The following is a 17,207-nucleotide window of genomic DNA, read 5'->3' on the forward strand; positions in this document are numbered from 1 at the left end:
TGAGGGGTGTAGCCCTGAAGAGAATAGTGCTATTTCTGTCGCCGAGGAATCCATAGCTTCACTAGTGGCTTGAAATAGTGCATGCTTTATTTGTTTATATTTGTCAAACCAACCTTCATAAAATAATAATACTAGTAATAACAATATTATTAACCTTGATCGATCGCATATCTATGACGTCATCTATACTATACCATGGATGACTAAACGGTAAAGCACATTTTTCTTATCGGTAGCATCAGAGCAATGTTATGTTTTGTCACATAATGCTATGTTGACCAATCACTGAACAGGATTACATTAATAAAAAAATATAATAGGAACCAGAATTTCAAAACACCGTGTGTGTTCATGGATATAGTGACAATCAAAGTTCATTCTTTTACGCTGTCTATCTCCCTTTTTAACGGTTATTGTCTCCGAGAAAATATGCTGCCATGATATGGTTAGAAATGTAATGCGTCAAACAGTCATTCAAGGACTTTAGAAGCATAATCTTGAACTGAAAGAGCATTTCACTCATAGAATAGGTTTCGCTTATTCTCTTAGCGTGGAATTAATATATCTCGATCCACATGCTATAATTTTATCTCCCGATACAATTACAAGTCACGTGATCATATTTTGTTCTTTGGTCAGAGTAAACCATAAGTCAGTTTGTATATAGCCCAGTGATATCATGTGCGCCAAATTTAAATGTGTTTAGCGTTGATTTGCATTTGCTTCTTTGTTTTTTGTGTGTTTGTTTTCTTGCTATTTTCGTTTTCATTTGTAGGTCTCCAAATACCTTTATCTGCTCACATGACGAGAGTGATGTCTGTTATCTGAAACGGGCTCGAATTCAATCAACGTGACGATGAAGGCTGTCCTAATTATTGAGCGGCTCCTTGCTCTCCTATTTGCATGTTTTGAGAATCTGATACACGGATGCATTATCTTTGGCTGGCCCTCTCTGGTCTTTGTCTTGATCCAGCTTGGCTATTTCAGTGAATTATGTAGCGACACCAGGGAAAATGCGACATCTTCCTTACAAGTAAGAGGCACATAGTTATACCTGTGTCAATAATTGCAGTTTGGGCCTATATTTTATTAACCCTTTGGGGCACACATTCAATAACTTTCAATCATGCAATCGTTAAACTTTTGCTTGTCGTTTAATTGTGACGAATGATTTGATGTTTAGTCGTACTTTCATATTAATATTCTTCCTATCCTGATCTTCCCGACATAACTGAAAATTCATTCCTTCTCAAAGTTTGCATTTCCTGAGCAATGCCAGGATCTGCCGTCCTAGAATCTTACTATTTGTTCATAAAACAGGGGTGAATCCATGATTTTCTAATAGAGAGGGCACAATATTCTTGAAATTGTTGACAAGCCCCACCCCCCTTCCAACAAATAAAGATCCTTCCCCTATTTTTTCAACGATTTTTTTTTGGTTGGTCTCTGACAGGCAAATAAGAAAATCATCACCTCATGGAGCACATTTTAAGATTAAAGGTATGATCTCAAACCTGGTTTGTAAAAACGCGTCGAAACGCGTCATATGACGCACGAAAACCTAGGTTTGTCAACAAACCTCCTTTGTGAATTCGGACCTTTAGGTTTCGAACGTGGAGCATGGTTCGGTTGTGACCCCCCCCCCCCCCATAAAAATCCGCCCCTTTGATTGATATTCATTTGAAAGGAATCGCTTTACCACGACACCTCCCATCTTTATATCTTCCATGTATTTCAATAGCTTAACAATATTACCGATGCTCAAAATCTCAGCAAATCAGGCGTTGTTGAATCTTGTCCAGAACAGGAGAGTCGCCTACAACTCGTCTTCTCTATCAGTGCAGCCGTGCAAGCTACATGCATGTTTCCTGTTGGGTTCATGTTCGATTACTTTGGTACCCGATTATCCCGCGTCTTCATGAGGTAGGTTTCCAACGCAACAGTTGAACAGTGTAGTCGAAGCATAAACTTTCTATTAGGAAATGAATTTAGGCTTACAGTCGGCTCATTGTCAACATAATTTTGTATTTTTTTCCAAAGGGTTAACGGTAGCCACATGTGTAATAATATTGCATTCTCCTGCGATCCTTGTATTACCAAGTATCCATTTAATACACCTGGAAGATCGAGAGACAAATATGGGCAAAACACATTACTCAAGAGTGTTAGGACCAAGCAGTAGTCGAACTGCGAGTCCAGAGTCTCAACTATACAGTACTATTACAGACACATCGCTTTCCATTGATAAAATATTCCTTGCTTTTTTACCAAGCGAAATTAAAAAGATATTTTAATTCATTTGGAACACGTTACAGTTAGTTTTCTTATAATTACTATTGCATTTAACAAACGTCTACTACTGATGCGTTCTCATTCCGTCAACTACCATTTTGCAATCACTTAAGTTTCTTGTTTGCTTTGTGTTTGCTTGTCTTTTTACAGCTGTGTTATACTTCATATCTTTTATTTTTTTTAAATCTTACCAATAGTATCCTTATACTCATTGGCTACGTATTGATGGCATTCAGTTCTCCAACGTACTCTATTTTGGTGTTTCCCGGAACCATCTGTTTTACCATTGGAGGAGTCATCATGCTATTTTCTTCTATGCAGGTCAGTTATCCAATTACTTACGATCACCAAATTTTACATTTTATTAACACTGTATCACACACACGCGCTTTAACGCCCACACACACTCGCACATACACGCACATACATACGTGTGTAACTGTGTACATACATACGATTTCTAACCCCACCTGCACCAAGTGGCAGCGCAGTCATGAGTCAGCGAATGGCGCTTCGTGTGCAGGGGATATCAGACCAGTTGCACCCGGGACGCTTTTCCATTATCGTCATTCAAGAAACTTTTCAAGATCTTTCATAACGTGTTAATTATCTTGCTTCAAATGGCTTAAAATTCTTTGAACCTTTAAAACATTTCTGTTCATTTGATGATTCTTTTTTTCTACAGATTGCGAATCTTTTCGGAGGGCAGAAGTCTACCGTTATAACATTGATCAACGCTATGTATGGTGGATCTGTTACTCTGTTTTTTTTCATTGCCAAGGTGGGATTTCATCATTAACATTTTAGTACTTTCACGAATTGATATTAATTTGCATAACTTTCTAATTATTTCATAATTGTTCCTATTTCATCAATTGCCAAAGTACCCTTATAATCACCGTCAGCATTTTCCATTGAATTGATTAAACTGAGGCTGACTTGTCAGATATATACACAATTGTCTGAGAAAAGTTCTGATACCACTTGGTCCTGGCATGAACATTTTCTATACTTTCTGCTTGTACGGAGATTCATGGTATGACTTGTATCATTGACTGGGAACAATTCGGAGTACCTTTGCGGCTGCACACATGCGACGGCAAACTTTGTACTAAGGTCATGCCTTCTTTCTTCCAAAGTTTCCATCGTGGTTTTCCTGAGAGCATTTTAATAGGTCTCATAATGAGGGCCAAGAACGATCCTCATCGCTCTCTTCTATATCTTTTCCAGGTCACTAGTCTGTTGCTTGGTGAGTCCAGAGTGTCACACCGGTCGGTGTCGCGTATTCAAGAGCTGGCCGCACGCAGGACTTACAATGTGTGCTCTTTGCTTGCTCTTTGACATCATCTCTTTAACCTGCTTTTCCCATTTCAGGTCATCTTGAATCCAAAAACCGAGAATCTTTGTCTCAGTTACCACATCCAAAACTTCCGGGCCTAAGGTTATGACAGGTGGCTCTGCATGGTTGTGATCGCTTGAAGCAAATCTGGAATTGTTTGCACTTGGCCGCATTCAGGTGTATATTTTGGTCAGCCCATTGCCCAAGCTCATTGACGACCTCTTGCAGACAAGATGGCTCATTCACAATTATTGTTTCTCCAATGCTAAGGTCGTCCACATACTTCCAAGTATGTAACTCAGTTGATCCTAGCGCATCGTTGGTAAGTGCGAGAAAAGCCAGCGGGCCGATCTGTGTTCCCTGAGGGACACCACAGGATAGACCCTTCCAGGCAGGAACAGCATTCTGGTACTTCACTCTCTGTTGCATGTTAGTCAGAAAATCACCAATCCATGGAATGATTTCACGGCGAACTCCAATTTCTAGAAGTTTGGTAACAACCATGGTGTGGTCAACTGAGTCAAAGGCTTTTGAGAAGTCCGTTACTAAAAGATTTCCAACAAAGTTGGGCTTATCCGACCCCTTGTAAACAGCGAATGGTAGAGGAGCCTGCAAGCTCCCATACTGATGACGATCAATATTTGATCCATTTAGCTTCAAATCCCTCATAGACTTTGGCACACTTTGATGTAAGCGACATAGGTCTGACTTTTTGTGACGACCGGAAGTTTCAAGACTGTAAACCACGTACGCCGGGGTTCGAATCCCTGTCGCAGCACTAATGTCATTTGGCAAGACATGAATCTACATTCAATCCACCCAGGTGAGGTAAATGGGTACCTGGCAGGAACTATTCCTTAAAAATGCTCGAGCATTGTAATGGCAGCTGGCGTGCTAAACCCAGGGCAATAGTATTGGAGGAGTACCAATGCGCCAGACATGAGTGCTATAACACTCCACTATTATTATTATCATCATTTGTATTGTGTTATTATTATCATTATCATTAATTGTATTACTTTCATGATGATGACTATTATTATTATTGTTATCATTATAATGGCCGTTGTTATAAAAAATAATCATTCGGTCATAGTCTGTAACCAAAGATTAATTCACCTTTACTGTCTAGATAGTGCACGATGCCGGGTTTTCGATCAACCTTATCTTCTTCGTCATGGCCGGTTCCGTTGTCTTTTTCAACATCAACACCTTCCTCGTCCTTCCTACCAAGTATATCCCCTGGCCTCTTCCAGAGGGGTACAGACTAATCACCTGTTGTACCCCTAGGACCCCTCCAGAGGCGACAGAAGATTGCGCATACGATAACCAAGGGTACCAAGAGAACCAATCTGACGAGGTGATGGGTGTAAATGAGTACTCCAGGCAGACTAACACTGGTTCGGAACGCAGGAAAAGTAGTATTTATGAAGGTCGGAGAATGAGCCTGTTAATTGCAATGGATACAAAAAGTGAGGCGGTCGACGGTGGCATCTCCGAGGCTGAGGAACGAAAGGAGGAGGAGTATGGAAGCCTCAGGTCATGCCTCCTTTCGATGCCATTTTGGCTGATACTTCTCTGGCAGGTATTCCTACAGTTGGACGTTTACTTTACCTTTGGAACCCTGAACTTCTTCTTGACAAGACTGTCCAACGGTGATGAGGATCTCGGTAGGTATATCAAGTATGGTTACGGTCAATGACGAATTTAGGGGGCACAGAGTGACCCGTGCTACGTTTCAAAACTTATTTTGGCATACCTTAGGCACAGAAAAAAAATGTAACTCTATTATATGCCCCCCCCCCCATCCATCTTTCGAATTGAGTTCCCCCCCCCCTTTTTTTTCTTCTTGCTTGCTTGCTAGTCAGGGATAGATTGCAAGCGGGTCCAATGTATCAGAATCCGGGATCCGCTCATTTTAATCTTAAGTTTTCATTTCAAGCTGCATAGAAGTAATGTCATCGAGGTTTAAATGGTTATTTAGTTTTAAACACTTACAACCAAGAAGTGGGATATGTAAATCAATGTATTCAGTACAAGTACAGAAACAGAAATAAGAAGGCACATATATATATATATATATATATATATAATTACAGTAATGAAGGTAGATAATTATATCGGCAGTAGTAGTAGTAGCAGGCACGGATCAACGAGGGGGGGGGGGCGACGGTCCCGGCCCCCTGGCCTTTTTCTAAATTAATTAAAAAACAAAAAACAAATGTTTTTATATAACTAGGTTAGTAGTTAGTGCTCACACTACCCCCCCCCCCCCCCCTAAACTGAGCGAAAGACGGTCAGCGCGAATTTCGAATTCCCGGGGGCAAAACGAAAATAAAATAATGCCCACTACCCCCCCCCCCCCGCCCCCCACTGAGCGAAATATTGGTCGGCGCGATTTTCACATTTTAGCCCCCCCCCCCTTATCGGCAAATCCTAGATCCGCTACTGAGTAGTAGTAGTAGTAGTAGTAGTAGTAGTTGTTGTAGTAGTAGAAGTACTAGTCCACGTTGTCGTTCTTATTTTAGTACAGACTATGTAGGATATATGAGCTACAATCATTAGTCGCATTTTGTTCCAATGCTCATCGAATTTCTCACCTCAATCCTAAACAAAACCTTATTTACCTTATCCTAACCATCTCTCTAACCCAAATCTAACATCAAACCCAATGGAACATACAAAACTTGCAACCCAAGCCATGACCATAATTGTTGACAAAATAAATCCCGTGATCACCTTAACTATATTCGTCGTCATTATTGTCACCGTTGTCTTTTGTCATTATGAGTATTATTTCTTTGTATAATCTAGTGAGTTGGTACACAAACGTCTTCGCTATTACACAGTTCTTCACCATCATCGTTGGTCCTCTTGGTGGTCTTCTCATGGATAGGAATAGCATCTCGATGTTGTGTTCGAAATCCAGTAAGTATAATAGTTTACCATCCAACGTCAAAACATTCACACCAAATTGATAGTACAGTAAGTTCACTCTGTGTAGGTGAGCATAACGATGATGCGTGTGTGTGTGTCTGTGGTGGTGTGCGTGTGCGTCTGTTTGTGTATGTGGGTGTGGGTGAATTTCAGTGTCGTGGGTTTTTATTTTAGCATCAGTGATATTAGGATTATATCTTCGCACGTTTTCTGTTAATAATGTACATCCTTAAAGGCATTGTTCAACAATTTTTCCAGTTTTACAAATCCCAGATGCATGGCCCTACGTTTTATCAGTGTCTGTGAGATGGCGTAATATTGAAGCCCTAAATAAATTGCGTTTCAAAATTATCATAAAGTGCTTCAAAAAAGTAAAAATCTTTGAGTGACCGGTTTTACCATACTCGTTTTCTCCAATAGACTGTAGTGTTATGAAAAGCATTAGGAAAACGCAGAATTTGATTTCGATTTCCAATCATAAATATCTTGATAATCATACAGGCGATCGGCTTTTAAAAGTCATTGGTTTTCCGACTGGGCTTAGTTTTCCGACCTAAAGGTTTATAATTATCATTGAGGCATGAGCTAAGTCCAGAATTTTGTTACAGAATCTGAGACAAAGTTACCCAGTCCCTTTAATACTAATCTGTTGCGAGCCAGAGGTACCTTAACCCAACAGACGTTTTCATAAATTCTTGAAACAGAAATCAGATAGGGAATAAAAACCACTTCATGGCTAATGTTCAATTTTCCATGACATTTCGCAGAGAAACCAAAGGACAAAGGTCCTTACGCCGAGATGCGAGATAGCTGTCTCCCTCTGGCGTTAACCACAGTAGCTTCAATTGGCTACTCCATCTGTCTCTTGATTCCAAACCTTCAGATCCAGTATCTAACTTTCAACCTCATTCTCGTAGCGACTTCTCTACTCTACGGAGTCGGGTTGGCCGTTGTAACAGTGGTGTAAGTCGGGATCTGATTATTGCTAATTCCGAGAAGTAACATGTTGACATGCTACTGTAACATGCTTTTAATAGAAGATACATTTTTAGAAGAGGCCACAAAACAAAGAGGTCATCAGCATATGCGTTAAAGATAAAGTTGAGTTCTGGTCATGGGATTGCATTGTAAAAGAAACGTTGATCACCAAGCATGTACATTAAGTATTGGTGTGTACTGCAAGAAATTTGGCCCAGTCTTGGTAAAGTTACAAGCACTGTACACAGAAAGGTGTATATGGGACTACGCGATATCTATATCCAAGCCGGATAGATATGATAATTTCACCCAATATATCAATTAAAAGGCGGTTTTCCGGCAAAATTTGTATCATCACGTATAAGTCAAAATAATTTTCTTTCACATGATTGGTAATAAGAGCATCCATTTCATTTTTTGAGCCTGAGAGGGGTCGTTTCCAAAACTGGTCTATATCTTTAACACTGCATGTGAGTGTGAATCGAATTCTTTTCCCGCTTTTTTGTGACGTCGCAGATTTCCAATGAAGTATTTTGTCAGTGTTTACGGAGCCCTTCGAACCATCAGTGGATTCTTCACGTTACTCCAGTACCCAATCTTCATCCTGCTCCAGAAATATCTCGATGATGACCCTTTTTGGGTGAGCAAAAACAGTTGTTATTTACCCCAGTGAGACTGCATGTAAACAACTTAAAATTGCAATTATTACCAGTGGCGAAGTAACTGGGGGCGCGTGTCTCATCAACTTGACCTGACATCGGGCCCTGTATTACAAAGAGTTGATATCAATCGCACGTTATTTGTGATTGATATCAATCACAACTATGTACATATAAGAGATGGGAAACTGCAAATTTGTGATTGATTTAGGATCAATATCAACTCTTTGTAAGACGGGGCCCCGGTTTTGCCAGTTGTCATATGTTATAGTTATAACCAAAAGCAGCCTACATGATAATTATGTGGATTTTGACCAATAATGTCACAATTATATACTCGAAATAACTTACGAATTCATTCCTAATATCATCATCCCATGCAGGTGACCATTGCATTCATAATTGGTGATATCTTCACGTTCACCTTACCTGCTGCCCTCTACGTTCTCAGTAAACGGAAAAGTTAAACGGACGACAACAAGTTGTGAGCTGTCGGCACCATCAGTCACGACGTTTGGAGTTATGGGGGCACGTCCCCCCCCCCCCCCCAGTCGAATAGTAAAATAGGGAGAGATAGATAGAGAGATAGATAGATATATAGATAGAGAGAGAGAGAGAGAGAAAGAGAGAGATAGAGAGAGGGAGAATAGAGAATGGGGAAAAAGAGAGGGGAGCAACCCCTACCGCATTGTGCCCCTAAGCTATTGCCTTCTTAATTCGCAAAGTGCCCCCCCCCCATGGCTGGAAACTCGCTATGTCGCTAAAAAAAAAAACACAGGCTGAGCTATAAACTGCACATTGATATAACACTCTCCTTAAGAAATGTCTTACGTCCATGTAAATACTAACTCGGTTTTAGAATAATGTTTATATGTCTTATAAATAATTATATCGAAACATACTTATTCACAATCATTCATTTACCGTCTTTCACAAACACTTATATTGAAAATGTTTAGTGATGCAGTTTGTTTTTATAGTATAGCTTTCATTTCATATAATTCGGCCCCATTCTTATGGTACCCCATACTTTCTAGTAGTGTGCCTTTATACCCAAATTACAATGTTTAGTGACGAATGAATATTTTGGGCAGTACAATAATGGTTTATCCCTCTCAGTGAGAGTACATAAATATGATATACATGTAAATTTTCAGGTTAAAAAGAAACAAAATGTGGAAAATTGGCCTTGTCACGGCATTATGCATGTAAAATAACTTTACAGAGTGATATATGATCCGTCTTTTCAAAATAAATAATTCAGAACATTAAATAAAACGGTGATTTAAATCCTAGTCAGTCAATGAGTCTTTTCGAAACAGCGTCATTTAAGAGGCCCTACCATTTCATTTTCTCCTTTTTTTGTCTTTCTCTCTCTTTTCTTTTTTTTGAATAAAAAAAAAATGAAGATTTCAAATTTATTCAGAATTTGATCTCACTTCTTTTGGTGACTAATGTCATGATTCAACATTTAGTACGCTACGACATATTGAAATAACGTCACGAGGTTTCGTCGACCCGTAACAAATAATTTGTGTACATTACTTATTCTTATTATGCAAGTGTGGAAGAACAGTTAAGACATGTTCCCTGAAAAGCATGGCTCTTCAAATGCCTTCATATTTTAAATATGCATGTAACATCGTAAAAATCGGGGGGGGGGGCGGCTTTTTACGCCACGTGTTCGTGTAGTCTCATATACATCTTTCTGTGCAAGTGTTTGTAACTTTACCAGACTTGGCCAAATTTCTTATCATTTTGATGATTCCAGAACCTTGCAATACACACAAATTCTTATATGCTAGATGATCAACAATTTCTGGTCGGTTCCACACCGTTTCTTTCACAATGCAATCGCATGACCAGAACTCAACTTCACCTTCAACTTCATCTGTCCAAATCTTTGTGAAGTGCCTCGTTACAAATTAATTATTTACCTGTTACGAATAATTATTATTTCAATGGTCAGAACGCGCATTGCTTAAAGAGAAGGTTGAGTTCTGGGAAGAGGTAAAAACAATTTATGAGCGTTAGCATTGTTATTATGCAAGGGTGGAAGAACATCAGATTAAACTTGTTCCCTGAAAAGCATGGCTCTTCAAATGCCTTCATATTCTAAATATGACATGAAACATCGTAAAAATCGGGGGGGGGGGGGTAGGTTTTTTCGCCATGTGCTCGTGTAGTCCCATATACATGTACATCATTCTGTGTACAGTGCTTGTAACTTTGCCAAGATTTGGCAAAATTTCTTATCATTGCAATACACACGAATACTTATATACTAGATGATCAACCTTTTCTGATAGATTGCACACCGTTTCTTTCACAATGCAATCACATGACCAGAACTCAACTTTATCTTTAAATTAATTGTTGCTAGGTAGGAAAAACATCTTTGGTTGTCCTACCTGACAAAACGTAATATATGTAATACGTATTCTGACCCTTGAAATAAAATTATTCGTAATTGTTCATAACATGGCACTTAAAGAGACTAAGTCCGTTTTGCAGCCAACATCAAATTCTGTAGAATTCTGCAAGAATTAAGAATATGTCATGTAAGTCCTATCTGTGAAATTTAAACATTAGCAGTGTCCTAGTAATGAAATTATGCAAGGACACCCGTTAATCTTCTATACTTCACTGTCAGACACTATTGAGTGACTGGCTTTTTTTATTTGGTAATACCATAAAATGAGCTGTAACAGGTACATGAGCATTTGTCTACATCAATTACTCACTACTTTAAATGGCCAAAATTAAACCGATTGAATCTTTGCGCAGCACAAAACGTACGACCATTCGGTAGAAGGGTCTGAAAATCAGATCATTACTTAGGTGATTGCAATCACTAGAGTTGATTCAACTAATGGTCGTTAGTTTCCCACTAAAAGCCATATCCAAGTCCTTTCGTTTTGAGGGACGTTCTAAATTAGTATTGTATTTCAAATGACTTTGAAATTTTACCTTTTCTTTTGTTTGGCCTGCAAATGGGACATTTAACAAAGTGTTGTGCATTAAATTTGATTACATTACGATAATTGTCTAATCACTCTATAACACTGCTAAATTCCGAGAGAGAGAGAGAGAGAGAGAGAGAGAGAGAGGAGGCCTGGGGAAAAGGGAAAAGAACAGACTGTTAGGATAGGATATAACAGACAGAATAGAGAGAAAGATAGAGAGAGAGAGGAGTGAAAAGGAAAAAGAGAGCATGAGAGATAAAGATATACAGTGTGAGTCAAAACGAGTTTACACCTAGAAAATTGCTAATTATTTTAAAAATCTTCTATGCACAGTAAATTATCATACATCTTATGAAAGGGTGTTTTATCCCGAATCATTTAGTATCATTTTGTGTGGAATGTGTTCACGCTTTGATGAACAGGTGGCATTGTTTGCGAGAGTGCAAAAATGGACTTGCGCCAAAGTTGCTTATGTGATGTTTGAATAAAACAATTGGGATTTGGGTATAAAATCGGCCTTTGCAGATCCACATAACATCCCTCACAAAATTAATCATGATACAGGTACCAGCCTAGCGTATAGTGTTACGTTGATTATGTAATACTCATTTGAGTACTACACTGTATGACCAGGCTGTGGACCATGTTCATGATGAATTCAGCTTCATACACATTTTCCTATTGGCGAAGTGTTACGAATAGCATGAATAGGGCTATATTGGTACTGTTGCGGGTAGATTTCTCGCATTAGTTGTTGCTATCCCAAGACGAAAATCCAATTGAAACCAATTGAACACCAATTGAAATTTCAATTGGTATCAATTGGTTTCAATTGGTTTCAATAGGTCTCAATAGGTTTTAACAGGTTTCAATGGGACTTTAATAGGACTTCAGATGGTTTCAATTGGTCCAGATTGGCCCCATTGGACAAATTGGCCCCATTGGCCCCATTGGCATAGGTCCCATTAGACTTTAATGGGTCCCCAATTGGTTTCAATTGGTCCAGATTGGCCCCATTGGCCTAGGCCCCAGTTGCCCATTAGACTTTAATGGGTCCCCAATTGGTTTCAATTGGACCAATTGAAATTCCATTAAAGTCTAATAGGGCCAATTGAAATCAATATAAACCAATAGGACCAATGCTAAATAGAAACCAGTTGGACCAATAGAAACCATTAGGACCAATAAGACCAATAAAAACAATATGACCAATAGGCCCAATAGAAACCAACAGAAACCATAGAAACTAACAAATCTAGGCATCTCATGAATATTCATTATCACTTTACACGTGTCACAGAAAAATAAATTTATCATGATTTGTTAAGCAAATTATGACAATGCACATCAATTTTGTGATTTCTATTTTCCTCTGGCAATTATTAACCAATAGATTATTTTGTCTGATCATGTTACAATTACATTCACGTTTTAGCAATAGATATATTGATTATAGATCTATGATTAGGCTACTAACCAAGAAACAACATGCATATTTAGTATATATAGTCTATATGTGTCCGAGCCTGTGTCACTGTAAATGTAACTCTTGAATTCACTTCAAATGATCTATGTGATGAAGTTAATGCAAATGAGATTGGAATATACCGAATTGGTGGACAGTTGCCAATATCGATTATGAAGTATCAGTAATTTATCATTGGTTCTTCTAACTGGATCGATTTACCAATTGAATCCCCATTGAATGCCCCAATTGAATCCCCATTGAATGCCCCAATTGAATCCCAATTCAATACCAATTGGCAATTTGGAGTACATGGAAAGTGAAACAATGGGTACCCATTGGAACCAATTGGCAATTGGTCCCCATTAAGACCAATTGCTAGCTGGTTTCAATGGGGACCAATTGCCAATTGGTTTTAATGGGTACCCATTGTTTCACTTTCCATTTACTCCAAATTGCCAATTGGGATTCAATGGGACATTCAATGGGGATTCAATTGGATTTTCGTCTCGGGTAGGACACGTAAACATTATGCATCGTCTCACCTTCAATTACGTTCGAACTGTCATTTGTTCGATTGTCATTTAATAATGTAACTAAACTATTACAATTTTTATAATATTGTTTCTTGATGTAATATCCTCCATTTCGTTATGTTGCTTGTTTTCTTATACATTCGTTCATGTGAAATAAATAAATTCACTTAAGAAAAGAAAAATACGACTCCCTGAGCCAATGGTGAACTAGCATAATTCGACAAATTCTGAATTTGTCGGTTCATATATTATTCTATATTAAATGCCGGAGCATACAATATTTGTACAAAATTCATTAATTATATTATAAAAAGTACAGGGCTATACGCCCGTCCTATAAGTTACATGCCTCTTCCCCCCCTAATGTTCCTGAATACAAAGGTTCATTAATCCGAAGATTTTTTTTTAACTTCGAAGGTTCATAATTTCTAAAAAATAAAATAGGGGTTATTATAATTCATCAATTTTAAATTATGAAAATTAAATGCGATTTTACATTATTCCCAGAATTATGCACCCTACTTCATTATCAGATTATTAGCCCTCGGAATACTGAAGGCTAAATTTCGGCTTTAATTTATGAACGTTTAAATAAAGAACTTTCGGAATAACGAACCTTTGAATGTACATGTACATGTACATGTACGAATGCCCCCCCCCCTCCCATCTCATTATGTTGCCACGAAGGTCAACATGTCAAAGAAAAACATACATTTGATCTAAGATTTTGGCAGATCCTCTGAATCTGCCACTGATAATGAGTAGTATTCGTTCGTTCGTGTCTCCTTAGATCAAGATTAATGTCTTGATCTTCGGAGTAGTTGCTATACAACCGGCCGTGTCAGACACGTTGCCCCGGGGTGCGAGATATGACTCTTGTAGCGTGCCCCCATTTAAAACAATTATACGATAACAATTAACATCACCTCAAAAATTATTATCCTAATGCACAGAGTTATTCGCATTGATGATGAACGCGCTCTCAATTGCATCCCAAACTGTCTTCATTTTAGCACTCGATAATTGTATCATGAAGTAGTCATTGTGAGGAACTAGCATATTCGGTATTGCCGTTTTGACAGGGTGTCGTTCTCTATACCAGGGTAACTTATCTGTTATGGATATCCTAGTTTTCTGGAGTAGAGCACCCATGTAGACATCTTCCCACGGTACAGGAGGGGGTATTTCCTTGGAAGCTTGGAAAACCCGAGGTACGACGTCCCTTGAAATGATGTACCCATACCCCTGCGGGTATGTCGGGTACCTGGCCTGAGGGTACAGTGTCTTTGGAGTGTAGAACTTCTTAAAGTTGCCATTTGGGTCTCTGAGGGAATGGCATTGTACGTTGCCTCACCTAGTACAAATTCCGAGTGATGTTTTGGGTATGCCTTTGACAGATCTTCGACGAGGGTCAAGATGTCAAACATGACATCGTCGTCCGTCAGCATCACGAAGTGACTGTTACCGCAGAATGTCATGGCCCATTTGATTCCCATGATGACCTTGATGGTAAGGTTGTGGTAAGAGTCTTCGAAGTCTTCTTGGATGATGTCCCCATTGGTCTCAGCCTCCTTGACGATATCCGTTTGGTGCACTTCACCATGTGCTTGGAATCCAAGGAGAAACAAGATCCTAGCGGACACATTGTACTTTATGGCTCCCTGAATGTAGGTATTCCTGATGGCATCCCTCAGTTCGGAGTTACCGGGTGCTGATTTCACCAGGACAAGTAATGTCAAGTTTCCGGAAATATCCACCACCAGGCCACTGGAGTTGCACTTATCCTTGGGATTAATTAGATAGTGATACATGTGGTAATCAATCTTAGACTCCCAATGTGTACGTTCTAGCCAACTTCTAGTGTCCTCATTCCGTGTAGTGTTCTGAGGTGAGCGGTCTAAAGACCGCATGTATTTTGTGAGAATAGTAGATAAACTCATTTTGTCAGTTGGTAATGTCCCATTCCGAGTCAAGCCTTTTGGAATTTGACTGGTCTGACTAGCGCCGATGAGACAGTAACATAACGCCACCAAACAGATCAACACGATAACGACACTTTTTCTTTTAAGGGCCCGGTATACAAGAGCCATGATAAATGCAGGTTATTGTAAGTTATGCTAGTTTTTAAGGTAGAAGTGCTCCGATGCGTAGGGAAATCCAGTCCTTTCCTCCACAATGTGCTGTAATAAAACAGACAAATCACACGTATTTATAATCGACTGTATTCAAAGTAAGGCTCGAACAGGGCGGGGCGGCACAATCAGGAGCCACTGTGTCACTTCTGCACTTCAAAGACCGCACAAAATGCCTTTTCAAATAAAGAGGGAGAGGGAAAAATAGAGAGAGAGAGAGAGAGGGGACAGAGAGAAAGAGAGAGGGAGTGAGAGAGAGATAGAGAGAGAGAGAGATCTGTGAAAAGGTGCGGGTACCTGGTATTTTATACCGATTATGACATGTCCTTATATACTGTCTGGTTATTTGTGGGCTCAATTGAGACATAACAGATTCGATTACAAGCTTCACCCTAATCAAAGGAAACTAGAAGGAGACCAGCCTGTAGGTCCCGTGACCAATCTCTGGGAACATAGGTTTGAAAGTGTTTTTGTGTTCCCTGATGAATACCGAACAATTTTGACTTGGGCTGCCCCCTTGAAAATCCCGGGCATTTTCGTGAGGGGTAAACAAAGGTCACACAGGGATAAAAATTCAAATAGTCCCAATCGTGTCAATATGCATATCAAATTACTCGTCTGGTCATGAGGATTCCAAAAATGTATTAGTTTGCTATACCTCCGACCTTAAATGAGGGCGCTATGGTCAAAACTGTTGAAAGGTCAACACACTTTCGGCTGGTGGTCAAATTCACCAACACATTTAACCTTATCAATTGCATATCAAATTACTCGTCTGGTCATAAGGTTTCCAAAAATGTATAGTTTGCTATACCTCCGACTTTAAATGAGGGCGCTATGGTCAAAAAGGTCATTGCACTTTAGAAATTCACCAACACAGTTAACATTGTCCGATTCTATGATTTTAGGGTAGGCAAATTCACTATATAAATTTCAAAAGTAAAAGTGCTTACCTTGACCATGTACATTCAAAATGGCTGCCGTTTCGTAGACAAACATCTAACAACTTTTTATCCATGGGTTTGGGGGAAATATCAAGGTTATGGCAACCACTTTTGATTTTAAAAGTTGCTTATTTCAATTTGTTATGTCAGAAAACATATTTTATGCAGATGTATGCACGACGCTACTCGCACAAACTGAGGAGATTTAGTTCCCTGAGAATGGGTGAGTAATTGATTGAAATATGAGTAGATTAAGTGAATTTAGTCATTAATGTTGTAAAAGCTGTAATAGTCTTCGTCATCTACGGTAATTTTGTTACATTTTGAGACAGGCTAGGAAAAGTATTGCTCTTGAAATTGCACTTTGATTTTCATCGTCATGAAGTAGTTTGACTGCGATTTGCCGTCATTAGGGTCTTTTAGATTTACACGACGTGAACGTGGACCGCCACGTGTGACATCCTTTTAAGGTAATGTGACGTCCTTTTAAGGCACTGCCGGGCACGGCCCAGTTAGTAGGAGACCAGCCTGTAGGTCCCAAGTAGGGCAGCCCAAGTCAAAATTGTTTGGTATTCATCAGGGAACACAAAAACACTCTCAAACCTTTGTTCCCCGAGATTGGTCACGGGACCTACAGGCTGGTCTCCTATAAGTGCCTTAACACAATGTCACACGCGGCAGTCCACGCTCTCGTCGTCTACTCTCTAAAAAAAAATCTAGTGATCATGCACAGACGTCACTCCTCTGAAGAGTGAAAATGTAGTGAAAATAGAGTGAACATTCACTCTTTTCTTCTTAGAGAGCCTCTAAAATCTATCGATTTTCACTCCTAAACAAGTGATCACGGACATCACTCCCAAGAAAGTGAAAATAGAGTGAAAATTCACTCTTTTTTTTAAAAGAGAGTAAGTCCCGATTTCACCCTAGTACTCCATTTAGGGCCCCAGGCAGGGGCGTAA

The 17,207-nt window shown here is 39.3% G+C and overlaps 2 protein-coding genes across 2 annotated transcripts; one reads left to right on the forward strand and one right to left on the reverse strand.

The window, feature by feature from the left end:
• The first annotated feature begins 2,976 nt into the window (after positions 1–2,976).
• On the forward strand, positions 2,977–8,742 carry LOC587449 (solute carrier family 43 member 3-like). The gene is made up of 6 exons (XM_030992242.1): positions 2,977–3,073; positions 4,764–5,301; positions 6,446–6,559; positions 7,336–7,531; positions 8,063–8,186; positions 8,589–8,742. Exons 1-6 carry the CDS (start codon positions 3,032–3,034, stop codon positions 8,670–8,672), a joined length of 1,098 nt encoding a protein of 365 aa, XP_030848102.1. The 5' UTR covers positions 2,977–3,031; the 3' UTR covers positions 8,673–8,742.
• A 4,633-nt stretch (positions 8,743–13,375) lies between these two features.
• LOC115926826 (lactosylceramide 1,3-N-acetyl-beta-D-glucosaminyltransferase-like) lies at positions 13,376–15,502 on the reverse strand. The gene is given in 2 exon segments (XM_030992243.1): positions 13,376–14,522; positions 14,525–15,502. Coding segments are annotated over 2 exon segments (867 nt in total). The 5' UTR covers positions 14,984–15,502; the 3' UTR covers positions 13,376–14,114.
• Positions 15,503–17,207: the final 1,705 nt, after the last annotated feature.

The sequence above is a fragment of the Strongylocentrotus purpuratus genome, unplaced genomic scaffold (genome assembly GCF_000002235.5).
Source record: "Strongylocentrotus purpuratus isolate Spur 01 unplaced genomic scaffold, Spur_5.0 spur5_scaffold_2, whole genome shotgun sequence".
Classification (NCBI taxonomy): domain Eukaryota; kingdom Metazoa; phylum Echinodermata; class Echinoidea; order Camarodonta; family Strongylocentrotidae; genus Strongylocentrotus; species Strongylocentrotus purpuratus.